The sequence below is a fragment of the Scyliorhinus torazame genome, chromosome 9 (assembly GCF_047496885.1).
Source record: "Scyliorhinus torazame isolate Kashiwa2021f chromosome 9, sScyTor2.1, whole genome shotgun sequence".
Classification (NCBI taxonomy): Eukaryota; Metazoa; Chordata; class Chondrichthyes; order Carcharhiniformes; family Scyliorhinidae; genus Scyliorhinus; species Scyliorhinus torazame.
The window spans coordinates 65,813,108-65,831,300 of record NC_092715.1 but is presented as its reverse complement, the minus strand read 5'-3'; the positions used below and the strand labels follow the sequence as shown (position 1 = coordinate 65,831,300).

The 18,193-nt window shown below is 45.7% G+C and overlaps 1 protein-coding gene across 2 annotated transcripts in view; it reads left to right on the top strand.

Moving 5' to 3' along the window:
• iqgap2 (IQ motif containing GTPase activating protein 2) overlaps positions 1-18,193 on the top strand; it is a 424,926-nt gene that overhangs the window by 279,058 nt on the left and 127,675 nt on the right. For both annotated transcript variants that reach the window (XM_072516040.1, XM_072516041.1), the window contains one exon: positions 18,001-18,091. In XM_072516040.1, coding sequence (XP_072372141.1) covers positions 18,001-18,091 — 91 coding nt within the window. The remainder of the gene's footprint in view (positions 1-18,000; positions 18,092-18,193) is intronic.

The window sequence follows — 18,193 nt, the reverse complement described above, 5'->3', positions numbered from 1 at the left end:
TAATTCTGAAACTAATTAAAATCCTACTTCCGAGGTCAATCGTGGGCACTTAATCCAAAGTTTTACATGGAACAATAATGAATGTTAATACGTCCAAAGAAAATGTTTTGATTTCCGGTGCTCCCAAGGATCCATTTGCAATTCTTTGGTTCACTGCTACACTATCATAAAGGTGATGAACTGGGCAGCACGGTGGCGCAGTGGTTAGCATTGCTGTCTCACGGCGCTGAGGATCCGGGTTCGATCCCGGCCCTGGGCCACTGTCCGTGTGGAGTTTGCACATTCTCCCCGTGTCTGCGTGGGTTTCACCCCCACAACCCAAAGATGTGCAGGTTAGGTGGATTGGCCATGCCAAATTGCCCCTTAATTGAAAAAAAATAATTGGGTACTCTAAATTTATTTAAAAATAAATAAAGGTGATGAACTAGCTGACTGTTCATATTTGTTGGGCATACAAAGAACAATACCGCACAGGAACAGGCCCTCGGGCCCTCCAAGCCTGCGTCGATCATGTGTCCTATCTAGACCAACCGCCTGTATCCTTCTATACCCCGCCTGTTTATGTGCCTATCCAGGTAAGTCATGTGCCTATCCAGATAAGATAGGGCATAGATGAATACAGAATAGTATTGTATTCATTAAATGTCGAGGAGATTAAATGTGAAACTTAGCTAATCTCTGTTAAGCCATTGGGATAAACCTAGATTGTTCTGAGCACGTCTGTTAATTTGCGCCATGAGTGAGGCACAAATCTATAAAGTGGAAATTATTGCACAATTATTATGCCGATGTAAACTCACCAATATGTAAATCTAGCCATTGGGTTTGCAATCTTTGATCTGAATAATTTTTTTGGTAACAAAGTTTTATTTCCAAAATACTTCTTTCAAAATAATGTTGTTAAATTTATCAACTGGGTTGCCTTTTGTGTCTGTAAAGTCTCAGGCAAGCCACCACTCAGATGCGATGTCTGCAGAAAAGTTTGGTTTTATCCAGGTTACTATACACTTCCCCCTACTCCCTGAAGGATCTCCCGCCCCCGCCCACATCTGGGCAGGGGTATTTATATCCCAGCAGTCCCAGGAAAAGGGAGGTTAGCCCCGCCCCCTCATTTGGGTAGATCGGATTCAAGTGAGGCCACGGGGATTCTGATGTTGCAGATCCCTGGATCTCCTGTAGGGTTAGGACACCCCTCCATTTCCCCCCCCACCCCCCCCCCCCCCCCCTGCCCCCACTGGCCGATATGTCGTCCATGTCGAAGGAAGGAAGGGAGGTGGGAATCCTTTGCCCTCGTCGTCAAAAGGCAGCCGCCGCTCCGGACCCGGAGGGGTGTAATGGACTGGGAGCGTCACTTCCTGGTCGAATGTCTGGGAGGTTCCGCTGCCTTACACTTGGCGGTCACCTCTGGACCTACGTTGATATCCATTGGCAAAAACTCCATGTCTGACTCCTGGTCGGACTGGTTGCTATCCCACGCTTCTGAGTCACTGGGTCCAGCCGCCTCACTGGGTACCATTGGCAAACTGCTCTGGAAGGAGGGGCACCGCCGGGCTCGGGATCCGTGGTCATCCTCAGGTACCTGTTCCACCCGGCTCTGGAGATGGTCCACGTGCCTGTTTGAGTCCTTCCCTTGCACCGTATACGAGACCGGATCGGTTGGCTTTATTACCATTCCCGGCATCCATAATGCCCTGTCAGTAACTTTTCGGACATAAACCGAGTCGCCAGCAGCGAATTCTCTCATGGGCCTGGCTCGCTGCGCCCCAGTCCGTTCCTGCTGGTCATGGACCTATCCCCTATGTCTTGTAAAACGAGGCTCAACTGCACGCGCAAGCGACAGCCCATCAAAACCTCCAGGGCGTCACCCCGGTGGTGGCGTATGGGCCTACAAGAAGAACAGAAAATGGGAGAGGCGAGCTTCTGGTGAGCTCATGGTTTGTTTTCTCATTGCACGTTTGAATGTCTGTACAACACATTCTGCCAACCATTTCGAAAATGGGTGACAAGGCGTGGTGCGGACATGATGGACTCCATTTTGCTATTGAAAGAGTCCGCAAACTCCGAACTAGTGAACGCGGTGCCATTGTCTGACAAAAGGATCTTTGGGAGTCAGTGAAAGCTAAAGGTCTGCTGGAGTTGTTTGATGGTGGCACGTGATGTAGTCGCCATCCATCCATTTAGAATGCACTTCTACTATCAGTAGGTTCATTGCCCTCTGGAAAGGCCCCGTGAAATTCTCATGGAAGAGGGACCACGGCCGGCCCGGCCATTCCTATGGGTGAAATGGAGCTACTGGGACGAGCTTCTGGTGCTCCTGGCACCGGGTACATTGTTTCGCTAACACCTCAAATCTCCACATCGATGCCAAGCCACCACAAGTAGCCCCGGGCCTACATTTTCATTTTGGAGACAGCTGGCCGTCCACTGTGGAGGTCCTGCAAAACTGCCCCCTGGCCGTGTTCGGGGATGATCACCCGGGAGCCTCACGGGGAGATGCTGTCCACCACGCGGAGTTTCACCACTTTCAGGATAAAAGCCCTCCGCTCCCCAGGAGGACAGCACGATGTGGCGGACCCTCACCAGCAGCGGGTCCATCAGTGTCCAAGCCTTTACTTGGGCCGCTGTTACCGGTAATGAGTTCATAAAATGCATGGTTGTGACTACCTCGTCCGATAGTGCTGGTGGGCAGTGGGAGGCAGCTGAGGGCATCCACGTGGGGAATCTTCGTCCCTGCACGATGTTCCAAAATATACTCGTACGCCACCAGAAGGAGAGCCCAACACTGAATGCGAGAGGACGCCACCGGGGGAATTGCCTTGTTGTCTTTCAATAACCCCAAAAGCATAGGGTGAGGGGACACGTGAGCGACAAGGGCTTCACCAGGTCGAAGTGAGTCAGCAATTGGGAGGACGACAGTTGTCACTTTACTTCGTCGAACGCTCCCTGCTGCAGCAGGTCCAAATCCACCTCTGGCCCTTCTTTAACAGCAGGTGTAGCGGGGCCAAAACCGTCACCAAATTTGGGATGAACTTCCCCGTAATAGTTGACCAGGCCAAAAAATCTATGGGGGCCTTTGGTACAGATGCCTGCCGGATGGCCTGAACTTTGTCATCTACTGGCTGTAGTCCTTGCCTGTCAACCCTGTAGCCCAAATAGATCACTTCCATTGGGTGGAACACGCACTTTTTGCCCTGCAGGCAGACCCCGGCCGCCTCAAACCTATGCAGCACGACCTCCAGGTTTTTCAGATGCTCTTGGTCGGATGAACTGGTGATCAGCACGTCGTCCAGGTAAACTGCCACCTGTGGCAATCCTCAGTGGATATTTTCATCACCCTCTGGAGTAAGGCACATGTCAACGAGACCGTAAATGGCAGCCTGGTACATTCATACAACCCCCCTTGTGAGTTGATGGTCACGTATTTTTGTGAGGATGGGTCCAAAACCAACTGGAGATGGGCACAGCTCACGTCTAGCTTGGTAAAAGTATTTTTGCCATGTATAGATCTTCAATCTTTGGCACCAGATAACAATCCAGACGGGACACTCGGTTGATTGCCATTTTGTAATCCCTGCAAAGGCGGCAGGGTCCATCAGGCTTCATAACCGGCACGGCCCAATCCGCAAGTTGCACCGGGTGGATAATTCTCATCTTCTCCAAGGGTCCAATTTGACATCAACCTTTGGCTACAAAGCGCAAGTAATGGATCAGGCAAGGAAATAGTGTGCTTGAGCCTCCGAGTCGACTGATATTTTAGCGGAGGCTCTCGCGGATGGTACAGAGGCCCTCCTGGAGCACCACTGCAAAGCATGCCAACACCGCGTCTGGTCCAAGGAGGTACATTCGGTATATTCACTGCCAGTCCGAACTGAGGCGTTTTAGCCAGTTGTGCTCCAGCAAATTTGGGACGGAACCTTTCACCACAATCAGTGGCAGATTCGCCGACTGAGCCCCGTGTTCCATGGGAACTTCAGAGGTGCCCACGATCTCCAATGGTTCCCTTGTATACATCGCCAGCCGTGCCGAGGTATCTTTCAACGCAAGGTGCGTATCCCTGAGAGAATTTTGTCTTGCGTGCAGTAGCTGATCACCGAAACATCGACTCCATTATCAAGTTCCACCTTAATCAGGAAACCGTTGATCTGGACCGTGACCTGATACCCGTGGTGCCGAAATGCAGTAAAGGCAGTGGGCCTCTTCCGGTTCGTTGTCGATGAAATGCGTCCGTGTTCTGGGGCAGCATCTGGGTGGCAGGTGGGTGACGTGTCCGTGTTCTGGGGCAGCATCTGGGTGGCAGGTGGGTGAGGTTTCCTGCTGGCGTTTGTCCTGTCTCCTCCCTCTGGCGCCAACATGTTAATTCCCCGCGTCAGGAATCTCTGGTGTATGGGGTGCACGGCGTCTGTTGGCGGGGAATTGGTACCGTCAGTCCTGGTCCCCTGGAATCCGCCCCCAATGGCGGGAGTCCAAAATTTCCTCCCGGGAGTGGGGTGCTCCACGCCCTGCTGGGCATACGAGGTTCTGGACAGCCATCCCTCGGAGTTCATGGACACCGCGTTCTGCACCCTCCTGGGACAACACCTTCCCAGTTGCATTTTTCAGATCAGTTACACTCAATTGACTTTCTTGGGTTGCCCCATCTCTGATTCCACAAACCAACCGGTCTTGGAGCACCTCTAATAATGACGGGCCAAACTCGCAGAACTGAGCGGGTTTGCGCAACCAGTCCAGGAATTCCGTTATAGGTTCACCCTGATGTTGAGAAGCTGTGTGGAAATGAAAATGGCGAAAGATTAGTGGCAGTTTCGGGTTGAAATGGTTGCCGAGCAGCATAACAAGCTCTGCGAACTGGCTGTTGTCAGGTGAGTCGGGAAAAGTTAAACTTTTGACAATGCTGCAAGTCTCCACACCGTAATCTGTATGAGGGTCGCCATCTGTCTGTCGTCCCTGAACAACTATGTTGTTCAGATAAAAAAAATAGTTCATTCCTTCTATGTACTGGGTCCAATCCCAGTCTCGGCGTCGAACGCCTCAAGCTTACTGATTAGTGGCATATCTGCCGTCTGAGTGGAGGCCTCCTGAGGCCTAATCAAGGCGGCCAGGTCCGGAGGAAATGGCTCCTCCTGCAGCTCCACTTGACCCTCATCGCCAGTGTAAAGTCTCAGGCAAATGACCACTCGGAAGTGGTGCTTGTAGAACAATTTGGTTTTATTCGGGTTACTATACGTTCCTCCTACTTCATACCTGAGCAGGGGTATTTATATCCCAGCAATCCTAGGGAAAGGGGGTTTAGCCCTACCTCTCATCTGGGTAGACCGTATTCAGGTGAGGCCACAGGGATTCTGATGCAGATCCCTGGGCCTCCTGTAGTCTTTTAGCCGTTCCATTATAAATTTTACTTGAAGGAATCTGACGCTCCAAAATGTCTGGTCTTGGGTTTGATAATTTGGCCTAATATCTCAGCACGCATCATTGCTATTCAGTCAGCTATACTGATGGGTTATTTTTTTGAGATTTGCTTTTTGCTCGGTAAAAACAGCGTATCTTTCTGAGAGTGTTTTAATTATGAAGTTTATCAGACAATTGTTAGACTGGTAGTCTCCAAAAGTCTCAGGGAGGTGTTGAAAATTTCTGGTTGTCAACAGTTATGCTTTAAATTATCCATTTAATTCCTGGATAGAATCAATTTGGGGTCTAAAGAATTTGCATTGGTATCTGGACACAAGGTTCAGGCGATTCATGATGTCATGGAGATGGGCTTTGAAAGGTGAAGTGTTTTAATGGTACCAGAGACTCTCATGCAGACATTCTGTCAGAATCTGGGAGAGAGAGCAGTTAGAGGCCAAAGGTCTCTATGATTCACCATGCAGGAATGAGAGTGGAAGCTCGCGCTCTAATGAAAAGATCAATGAGTTAAAACAAGACTGGAAGATTTACCTAGCTTGTGTTAGAGGAAGAATTTCCAGAGATGAAAAACACTGAAAGATAGTTATGAGATTTAAAGTTAGCAGCCTAAGAAAGGAAAGGAACAGAAGTAAATCCTCAGGAGCTAATAATCACTTTGGACTGCATCTGGAAGAATTTATTGTCTGCTGAAAGGGCAGTGCAAAGTATATCTGCGAACTGAGCTATTTTGGTTATTTTAGAAGTAATAGAGGAAAGTTCTGTTCTGTAGTTTGAAGTATAAGTTGTCAACTGCAATAGTGCTTTTAGTCTGTTACAGTAAAGGTTTCAAAATGTGAAACCTTATTATGTCATTCTTTCACATGTTAACTGGAAGTTAAATTTTTTTTTAATGTTTTCGGTTTCTATGGGATTCGGAATAGTGTATATATAAAAATGGATGTTCTGATTGTGCACCTGTTAAAGATGTGTTCTCTAAGTGCTAAAAAATTGTATTAAGTTTGGGAGAGGGCAACACCGTGAAATCAGAGAGAATTTTTTTTTTCAGTTTGTCAAAATGGTACACTTTTAAAGGGCATTCAGGAAGAAATGTGGAGATGTACATACACAAGACCTTTCATGGTGCCAGGGCAGGTTAAGAAGGTTATTAAAATACTTGGGATCCTTGGCTTTATAGACAGATGTATGGAGGTCAAAAGCAAGGAAGTTATGCCAAACCTGTTTATAAACATTGGTTATGCTCCAACTGAAGCAGTGGTTAGCACAGTTGCTTCACAGCTCCAGGGTCCTGGGTTCGATTCCCGGATTGGGTCACTGTCTGTACGGTGTCTGCACGTTCTCCCCATGTCTGCGTGGGTTTCCTCCAGGTGCTCCGGTTTCCTCCCACAGTCTAAAGATGTGCAGATTAGGTGGATTGACCATGCTAAATTACCTTTGGGTTAGTTGGGTTACTGGATTACGGGGATCAGGGAGATGTGGACTTAAGTGGGTGCTCTTTCCAAGAGCCGGTGCAGACTTGATGGGCCAAATGGCCTCCTTCTGCACTGTAAATTCTATGATTTTATGAAGTATCTGTACTTCACAATTCTGTATTTCACACTTTGGGAAGCATGTCAGGCTTTTAGAACCGGTGCAAAGGAGGTTAACTGGAATTATACCACTGGCGAAAATCTTCAGTTGTGTGGAGAGACTAGAAAAACTAGGATTGTTCCTCCTGGAGCTGAGAAGGTTAAAGGTTTTGATTGTGTACATTAGAAGAAACTTCCCAGAGGCAGAAGGGTCAGAAGCAAGAAAATGGCAATTTCATGCAATTGCAAATGAATGACAGGTGACATGGGAGTGGAAGAAGATTTTTACGGGGTTAGTGATCTGGAATTTACTGTCTGAAATGGGGATGTAAGTGGATTAAATATTATCTTTTCAAAGGAACTTGGAGAAGGCAGTCAATAACAAGGCAGGGATGTGAGGAAAGAGTAGGGAGCGGGACTTGTTGGATGGCTCTTTCAAAGAGGCGGCGCAGACATAAATGGGCCAAATGACTTTCTATTCTGTATCAGTGAATGATGATTCCATTTTTCAATTAAAGGAAATCACCAGTTGAATTCTGGAAACAAACTAATTTATCCCTTAGTGTGGGAAGCTTAAAAAAAAGTCAGCATTTATCACTTTCAACTTGATGTTTGCTTTTGAGCTAAGAACTGGCATGGACTAGCTGGGTATAACCTATTGTAAACATATGCTTCAGCAAATAAAGGACACGTTTCCTTCAAGAGTCAAGCCGTTCCATATGTAAAAATATATTGGTCCAGAATTTACTGCAGTGGGAATGGTGAAGTTGTTTGCACACTCGATTTTCACTAGGTAATATAACTTAAACGTTGTTCCAAAGAAGTAACTTGAGTTTTTAGTGGTGTAATATGTCATAATTATTGCCAAATAACCCCTCTGGCCCTGGAAAAATAGGTTTACAACTCTGGAGCCGCATTCCCTCAGACAAAAACTAAAAGGTTGCAGATTTTTTAAAAATCACAACTAAAATCTATGTTTACAAAAAAAATTGTTTTCCAATTAAAATTTCTACCACATTCTTGTGTGTGTCCCAATCTTTATTTCACTTCCTGTAAAATCTGCATTAAGCAGATTTCCAGTTTTGCTGTCTGTGAGGATTCTTCACTATGATTGGTTGTTCAGCTTCCCTGCATCTTGTCAGAGATCACCTTGTAGAAATGCCAAATTCAAACTGATGTTGGAAAAGAGGAAGCCTGCGCTGTAGAGCCTTTGAAAGTTTTGTGAATATATTTTTTCAAGGTGAACGGCAAGTGCTACTTCTTTGTCTCTACCTGCAGTATTGGGGGCCATGACATGGAGATGCCGGCGTTGGACTGGGGTGAGCACAGTAAGAAGTCTTACAACAGTTTAAAAGTCCAACAGGTTTGTTTCAAATCACTAGCTTTCGGAGCACTGCTCCTTCCTGATTTCACCTGAGGAAGGAGCAGTGCTCTGAAAGCTAGTGATTTGAAACAAACCTGTTGGACTTTAACCTGGTGTAGTAAGACTTCTTACTGTGCAGTATTGGGGCCATTATTCTATGCTGCTGTCCTCCAATTCCTCTATTAGACTTCTTAAAAGCAATTGATTGTGTAATATTATCATTCTCATAGGCTGAGACAACTGTATTGTAATTTCCTAGCACTGAGGTCTTGTTGGAATTTGCACTGTGGAAAGTACTGTTATTAATTTAAGTACCAGTAGAGGTCATAATGTACCCAGTGAAACTTTCTAACATGCAATGTAATCCATTGTTATATAGGCATTAGCCCTTATAATGCCATAATTACAGTTTCCTGCCGCCTCCTCAGTAATCCCATATTGCACCAATTTGAATCTGAAGAAAGATTGAGATGTGACAGGTGGAGTTGGCTGTATTCTTGCCTTTGAGCCAGAAACTATACTTGTGAACCCCATTCTTCCACCTCACCTGGATTTTAAACATTTTCTAGGCTGATACTGTGGTGCCACCTATAATGTGAGAAACACCTAGCCCTTAATTTGCACCACATTGTGTGGCGTGATTGAGATGAGAGCAGAGTACACAACAGCTCGTGATTGCTTTTGGAATTCATTTGCACGCTTGCAAATTAATTGGCCATTGCCGAGGCCACCATGCCAAGTAAGCATGATGGCCCACCCCCGGCCATCAGTCCAATCAGAGAGTGAGCTGCAGGGAGGCGGCATCTCGCTGACAGGGTGCCCTTGAAAAGGTGTCATGAGGTTTAAGGGATGTGCGGACAAGCAGACACACCTTCAGCGTGTAAGCCTTTGATCGCCTAAGGAAGAGTGTGTTTGAAGATCAGGACCTCCAATGTGGCATCAAATTCATGGCTCACAGAGCAGTCATGATACGTGCCTCCCTATATGGCTGAGATCTGAACTGGCAAGAAACTTGATGCCATCCAGGACAAAACAGCTTGCCTGATTACTACTCCACCAACGACAAACAGTGGCAGCCGTGTGTACCATCTACAAGTTGTACTGCAGGAACTCCCCCAGGTTGCCGAGGTGAGTTCGGCAGCACCTTCCAAACTCATGACCACTACCATCTAGCAGGACAACTACCATCTAGCAGGGCAAGAGCAACAGATACCTGGGAACCACACCTGGAGGTACCTTTCCAAGTCACTCACCACCCTGACTTATAGCTGGGTCAAAATCCTGGAATTTCCTCCCTAACAGCATAGTGGGTGTATCTACATTTCGGGGACTGCAATGGTTCAAAAATGCAACTCACCCACCACCTTCTGAAGGGTAACTAGGGATAGGCAATAAATGCTGGCCCAGCCAGTAACACCCACATCCTGTAAATGAAGTTTAAAAAAAATATACAACGGGCACCTCAAAACACTGGAGCAGGAACGTGAGTATTGCCTCCACAAGATCCTACAAATCTATCAGCAGGGGAAGTGCACCAATGTCGGCATTTTCTCTCAGGCCAGCATCCCTCGCACGGAAGCATTGATCATGCTCAATCTGCTCCACTGGACGGGTCACATCATCTACATGCCTGACATGAGTCTCCCGAAACAAGTGTTCTACTCTGAGCTTTGGCATGGCAGCCCCAGGAAGGCAGCGGTAATGCTCAAAGAACTCCCTCAAAGCCTCCTTGAAAAAGTGCAATATCCCTACTGACCATCTGGGAATCCCTGGCCCAAGACTGCCCGAAGTGGAGGAAAAGCATCTGGGAAGGAGCTGGCAACCTCAAATTTCATTGCCGTGAATAAGCCAAGCTGAAGCCGAGTGTCGACAGAAAAAGGAACGTGTGACAGCCCAGGCACCCACCCACCTGCTCTTTGAACCACACACTGTGACAGCAACTGCAGGTTGTGCATTATACACCTCAGTCACCTGAGAACTCCATTGTAGTGTGGAGGAAAGTCATCCTCGTCTCCGAGGAACTGTTATTAATAAAGCCCTAGGACCCTGTAAATAAAGCAAATACTGAAATGTTTCTCATATTTTTGCAATAGTGAGTAATGTTCCCCTCGATGCTGTGCGGCAAGTTGCACATAGGTTTAAAGTGCAAAGCAACTTAATTGGGCTATGCATTCAACAAAAAGAATTTAGAGGGAATATTGATAGTGGGTGCAACTTTTTCCTTTTTTCCCCCTTTTGTTAAATGGAACTCTTCCGGGTATGGTTCCTCTATTTGATGAAAGTAATAATTTTATGTGTAACGCTGAAATGGAGGCTAGTAGATTGTGATGGTCACCATAATCAAATCTGTTCCAGTCTTCATCCAATGCTCAAATCAAATCGGGATCACTGGCTAGCAGACAGAAGATTATTTTGAACTTATTTTAAACACACTTTCTCATTGCTGGGTACATGGGGGTCAGCTATAGCCTTGGAATGTACCTATGATTGTTTCCATGGCGTTAGATGTGAAATTGTAAGCAACGTTTATAGGGGAAGGAGGTGGTGTAGATATAATGTCACTGAACCAATAATCCAGAGACTCAGGCTAATGCTCTGGGGACACTGGATCAGATCCCACCATGGCAGCTGGTGGGATTTAAATTCAATTAATAAATCTGGAATTAAAAGCTAGTTTAATGGGGACCACATAATCATTGTTGATTGTGGGAAAAACACATTTGGTTTACTAATGTCCTTTAGGGAAGTAAAACTGCTGCCTTGTAATTGTCAGTTGTTTCAAACTACCATGGAGTCCTAAAAAAAGAAATGATACCAGTCAGATCACCCGGCATCGACCGAGACACAGGAAACAACAATGGCACGCCTAACCCTAAAGACCTTGCAAGTCTTCCTTACTAACATCTGGGAGCATGTGCCAAAACTGGGAGAGCTGTCTCACAGACAAGTTGAGTAACAGCCTGACATAGTCATACTCAAGGAATTGTACCTTACAGATAATGTCCCAGACACCACCATCGTCATCCCTGGGTATGCCCTGTCCCACCAGCAAGAGAGATTCAGGCAGAGGTGGTGGCACAATGGTATACAGTCAGAAGGGAGTTGCTCTGGGAGCTCTCAACACCAATTCTGGACCCCGTGAAGTCTCAAGGCACCAGGTCAGACATGGGCAAGGAAGCCTCCTGCTGATGACCACTTCTACAACACCTTCTCCCCTTCTAAACATCATCCCCCCCCCCGCCAACCTCGGCTGATCAGTGCTCCTCCATGCTTCATAGAGGGGCAGCACGGTAGCATGGTGGATAGCACAATTGCTTCACAGCTCCAGGGTCCCAGGTTCGATTCCCGGCTTGGGTCACTGTCTGTGCGGAGTCTGCACGTCCTCCCCGTGTGCGCGTGGGTTTCCTCCGGGTGCTCCGGTTTCCTCCCACAGTCCAAAGATGTGCAGGTTAGGTGGATTGGCCATGTTAAATTGTCCTTCGTGTCCAAAATTGCCCTTAGTGTTGGGTGGGGTTACTGGGTTATGGGGATAGGGTGGGGGTGTTAACCTTGGGTAGGGTGCTCTTTCCAAGAGCCGGTGCAGACTCGATGGGCCGAATGGCCTGCTTCTGCACTGTAAATTCTATGTTCTGTGATCTATGAATTCTATGATCTATGGTTGCAAGAAGTTAGCAGCATGAAGTAATAATGAGAGACATAAAACCACACTTTAGTGCAAAATGTCAGGCAGCAAAACATTGCCGTTCTGCATTTCTATCAACAATACACCAAGGCAATTACTGTTTTTGAGTTCAACTTTAAAACAAAAATAGATTTTCTTCAAAAGCACAATTGGCAAAGTCAAAGGAAATACAATTGCTCAGACAGTAAGGTAGATATGCATTGCAAAGTTTTAGCATGGTAAATCTTTGTCGGGAAGCAGGTAACAATGGTCAGATAATGGTTACTACAACAAGCGAGGAGAAATACAGTAGAATTTAACAATTTATGTTAAAAGTGCTATATGTAATAAAACTTCCCAAGGTCTTTCAAAGGAGCATTGCAAAGCAAATTAGACACCAAGCCACATTGTCATTGCTGTTTATTCCCATATTTCCCCTTTTATTTTGTCGTTGCATTTTTGACCCATGGATGATTTATGGACATGTGTCTTTAAGGTAGCCTGTGTCTTTAATTTAAGTAGAATAAAGCAGTGGCCTGTGTATTGCACTAATATAGTGTGACTCATGTACGACAACCCTTTGCACCTTGGAATTCTGCTGTCATTATCAATTTGAAAAAAAATAATTTTCAGAGTACCCAATTCATTTTTTCCAATGAAGGGGCAGTTTAGTGTGGCCAATCCACCTACCCTGCACATCTTTGGGTTGTGGGGGTGAAACCCACGCAAATACAGGGAGAATGTGCAAACTCCACACAGAGAATGACCCAGAGCTGGGATCGAACCTGGGATCTCGGTGCCGTGGCACCGTGAGGCAGCAGTGCTAACCACTGTGCCGCCGTACTGCCCTGTGTCTTTAATTCAATCAGAAGCCTATGCTGATTTGGACTGGAATTATAGACTGACTAGCACCAATGACTGAGATTGGCTGGGTTTCGGTTTGATTGCTTTGGCTGATGGTCGATGAATTGGCCCAAAAAGGCTGTGCTCTGCCCGGTAACAGGTGGTGATTGAATCTGATTCCCCCTGGAATGCTTTTAGGATCATGGGGTTTCCAGTTTGACTCCTGGCAGCTTAGAGAGAAGATTTGCTCTCTTCCCTGTGTTTTTCTCCAGAAAGGCTGTGTTTCTGAACTGGCAGAGCCTGGATGAATGTATGTACAGGCAAAGTCCAGAACCAATCGATTCCCTCTCCTAAAAGGCGAATGCAGAACCGACCAACCAGAAGGATTAGAGGCCTGAATACAAACTGAAAGCAAAGTTTGAGGAAACAAAGTCTCTGCCTCTCCAAGAAAGTTGTGAGCATGATGCTTTTAAAACTGCAGGAAAACCAATACGGGCTACAACACAAAGACTGTAACCTACAAGTTTACTGCGAAGAAAGCATGCTTGGAACCATCAGCTGAAGCAAAGACCCTTTTCTCTTTCACTTGTGTGTTTCCCCTTTTCCACCCCTCTATGCTTGTCTGTCTGGTGTGTCTATGTAGAGAGTGTGGAGGCAACTTAAAGTAGAGTTAGGTACTTATTAATATTTAAACAACTGTATCTGCTGCATATTTCATCATTATCCTTGTAATGAATAAACAGTAATTGTGTTTCAACTTACAAACCTGGTGACTGTAATTATTGGGCAGCCAGGGGCCAAAGACTTTGGACATTTTTATAGGAGGTGTTGGTTAATTCACTTGTGTTGTGACTCCGGGACAAGTGGGGCTGATATTGGCTGTACACTTGCCCAGGGTGCTGTAACAAAATAAGGTGATTTTCGGGCAACTGACCAAATACTCAGCCAAAGTGGTAGGTTTTGAGGAGCACCTGAAAGAAGGAAAGAGAGGAAAAGGGCCAAAGAGGTTTAGTGAGGGAATTCCAGGATATCTTGGCCTAAGCATCTGAAAACTGGTAGAATTGGATGAGCACAGATGTCTCGGGAGGATTATGAGGTTGGAGGAGATTAGAGATAGGGAGAGATGCCAACACTGGAGGAGATCAGAGATGGGGAACGATGATGATGCTGGAGGAGATTAGAGATAGGGAGAGGTGATGTGGCTAGAGGAGATCAGAGATAGGGAGAGGTGATGGTGCTGGAGGAGATCAGAGATAGAGAGCGATGATGAGGCTGGAGGAGATTCGAGATAGGGAGAGGTGAACCATGAAAAGATTTGAAAATAATGATATGAATTTTAAATCCAGCTGTGCCAACGTAGATGAGCGAGTACTGGGGTAAATGGAACTTGGTACGAATAAGGACACGGGCAGTAGAATGACCTCACGTTCACAGATGGTAGAACATGGGAGACCAGTCAGACATGCATTGGAATAGTTGAAGTTGGAGGAAACAAATGACCGTTTCCGCTGCAGAGGGGCTGAGGCAGGGAAGGCAGGTGATGCGAGCAGTGGAAATGGGGGACAGTCTGAATGATGGTGCAACTTTGTGGCCGGAAACCCGTTTTGGGGTCAAATGTGACACTACTTTTACGAACAGTCTGGTTTGGTCTGAGATAATTAGCAGGCGAATAGGGATGGAGTCGGTAGCTCGGGATTGGTATTGGAGGAGGGACTGAAGACAGTGTCTTCAGTCTTCTCAATATCCAACTGAAGAAAGTTCCTGCCGTTCCAATACTGGATCTCAGATGAGCTGTCTGATAATTTAGCAACAAAGTCGAGAGTTGTAGTCACCCATGCTTCTGTGAAAACTATGCTTTTATATGTTGCTATGGGGAAGCAAGTAGATGATAGATAGGAGAGGGCCAAGCATATAGATACTTGGTGGGAAGGTGAATAGGGGCACCATGAGCAATGGTGAAAGTGGTAAAAGAAACTATAGCATGCGATAATATGGTTACAATTAGCTAGATAAAAATTGAATCGGGCAAGTGCAACCCAGCTAGGTGGCAGTAGAGAGGCGTTGGAGGAGGATGGTGTGGTCAGCTGTGCCAAAGACTATAGACCGGTCAAAGGATGGTTTACCTTCCCCTAAGAATATTGTCGTAACTATATGGCATATGTTTACCCCGAATATTCAATACTATTGAAATAGTGGTGTGTCTTGAAAGTTAAGTTGCTATGAAGAGAAAATATGATGGCTAGGCTTAATGGGGAGATGTTGGTATAATGTTTAAGTCACTGAACTAGCAGAGACCCAGCCTAAGTCTGGGACGGTGTTCGAACCAAGTCCCACTCTGGCAGCTGGTGGAATTTGAATTCAATGAAGAACTCTGGGATTGAAAGCTAGTCTCCGTGTTGGGGACTATGAAACCATCATCAATTGTTATAAAAACCCATGTGATTCACTTATGATCTATAAGGAAGCAAATCTGCCTGGCCTGGCCTACATATGACTCTTGACCCACAGAAATGTGGTTGACTCTTAACTATCTTCTAAAATGGACGATCAAGCCACTCGTATGCAGATGGGCAACCTTGCCTACGACACCCACATTCCATTAACCATTATACTTGTAGTTTTACCATTAGCTGCAGTTCCTAAAGTTAAATTTCTGACCATTTCTTTACTCTCTGCCCTGTTACTTATTTTTGGAATTATATTGAGTTCCCCTGAGGCCTTCCCTTCCTCCCCCATTTGCTAGTTTAAAGTCCTTGTGACCACCATATTTGTCCTTTCTCCGAGAACACTTATTCCAAATCGGTTCAGATCCCACTTGTCCCAATACTGATGCCAGTGCCCTATGAAATTGGACCCCTCTTTCCTGCACCACTCCTTTAGCCAAGTGTTTGCTTCCCTAATTTTCTCATCCCTATGTCAATTTTCAGGTGGCTTAGGTAATAATCCAGAGATTGTAACCCTTGAGGACCTGTCCTTTAAATTTGTGCCTAGTTCTGATATTCCCCGAACAGGTCCTCTTTCCTAGTCTTGCCTATGTTTTTTTGTCCCAACGTGGACCACAACAACTGGATCCTCCCCCTCCCACTCAAATATCCTTTCAAGCCGGCTGGAGATGTCCCTCATCCTGGCACTGAGCAGGCAACGTACCATGCGGGACTCTGTCCTGCTTACAAAGGATGCTATCAGTTCCCCTAACTATAGAATCCCCTACAACTACCACTTATCTTTTTGCTCCCCCTGCTTGAATGAACTCCTGGACTATGGTGCAGTGGTCAGCTAGCTCATCCTTCCAACAGTCCTTTTCTTCATCCACACAGGGAGCAAGTACCTCATACCTGTTGGACAAGGTCAAGAGCTGAGACTCCATTTCTGAATTCTGGATCCCTCTACCTGCCTCATCTGGCAGTCGCACCCTGCTGTCCTTGGCCACCAGCCAAATTTGTGGTACTTAATCTACGGGATGTGACTGCCTCCTGAAACAACGCATTCAGGTAGCTCTTCCCTCCCCTGGATGTGCCGCAGTGTCTGAAGCTAAGACTCCAGCGAAAATTCCTTGAGCAACAAATGCTTGCTGCAGATGTGGTCACTGCAGCTCACAATGGGACCTGCCAGCCTCAATTCCACTTTCCTGCCCGTTCTCCATAACCCTTCAACCCATTACTAATTAAAAATCTGTCAGGGGGGCAGCGCGGTGGCGCAGTGGTCAGCACAGCTGCCTCATGACGCCAAGCTCCCAGGTTCGATCCCGGCTCTGGGTCACTGTCCGTGTGGAATTTACGCGTTCTCCCCGTGTTTGTGTGGGTTTCGCCTCTGCAACCCAAAGATATGCAGGGTAGGTGGATTGGCCATGCTAAATTGCCCCTTAATTGGAAAAAATGAATTGGCACTCTAAATTTATTTTATTTTTAAAAAATAATCTGTCCTAAATTTTACTCTGTCCTGGCACTCTGGGGTAATGAATTCCACAGATTCATGATCCTTTGAGAGAAATAATTTCTTAAAACTATGACCTCTTGTTCTCGATTGCCCCATAAGAGTTAGCATCTGCTCCACGTCTACTTTGTCAATACTTTTTACCATCTTGTATACCTCAATTAGATGGCCTCTCATTCTTCTAAACTCAAGAGAGTACAGACCTAAACGGCTCAATCTTTTTCATAACAAACCCCTCGTGTCTGGAATCAATCCAATGAACCTGCTCTTAACTGCCTCTAATGCAACTACATCCCTCCTCAAATAAGGGGACCAAACTGTACACAGTACTCCAGGTGCTGTCTGACCAATGCCTTGTACAGTTGCAGAAACACTTCCCTACTTTTATACACTATTCCTTTAGCTATAAAGAGCTATAAAAAACAAAATTCAATTGACCTTCCTTATTACCTGCTGAATCTGCTTACGGGTTTACTGCGATTCATGCACGAGGACACCAAGATCCCTCTGCACTGAAGCACTTTGAAGTTACTCTCCATTGAGATAATAAGTTGCATTTTCATTTTTCCTACCATATTGTACTGGCTTTCTCAGATTACACTATTCCTGGTTCACCGATTGATCTTGGCTGCACGTGCCAGATCTCACTTAAAGCTGCGGCTTGATTTCGGGTGTGGACTCTGCCTGTGATTGGGAGAGGAATTTGTGGTCTGGGAAAATTTTTGAGCTCAGGAATTTTTATCTTAATGCACAATAGAGCCCTCTCTGACAATGAGTGACAACTCGGATAAAGTCAAAGTCACAAAAAGTCTTCAGCCAAGAGCAGCAGCAAAGAAAGTCTCATGAAGCAAAGCCATAGTGTTGTCACCTCCCCCCCCCCCCCCCCCCCCCCCCAAACCCATATTTTAAACAATGCTGAGGGAAGTCATACAGATAACAAATGTCTATTTTATAATATTACATGTTGTTTTAATAGTTCAAAACATTTCAGATGCTCACCAAACCCAGAAGTACTACATGCTATATTTATATTATTCGAATGTCTTTCACTTTAAAATATTATTTTTTTCATTGTCAGTCATTGTGAACATTTTAATTTGCATAAAGCTTATAATTTAGATCTGAAAAGTTCTATAATGACATTTCCACACATTTTGTGTTGGGTTTTTTCAATGATCTGGTTATTTTTGGAGAATAACATTCTGATCTTTACCTGCATTTTTAAACTGAAGGTGTCTCCGGATGACTCGGCAGTCTTGTGCTTGGATGAGATACAGGAATCGATCACTTCAGCAAATGAGGACACTGACCAAGCTCATTGCTGTAAGTAAAAGATGATTATTTGGCTAGATTGAGCACAATTTGAAACAAAAGTATTCTAATTTTGTTTGCAATTTCACCAAAAAGAGTACTCTGACTTCTGGC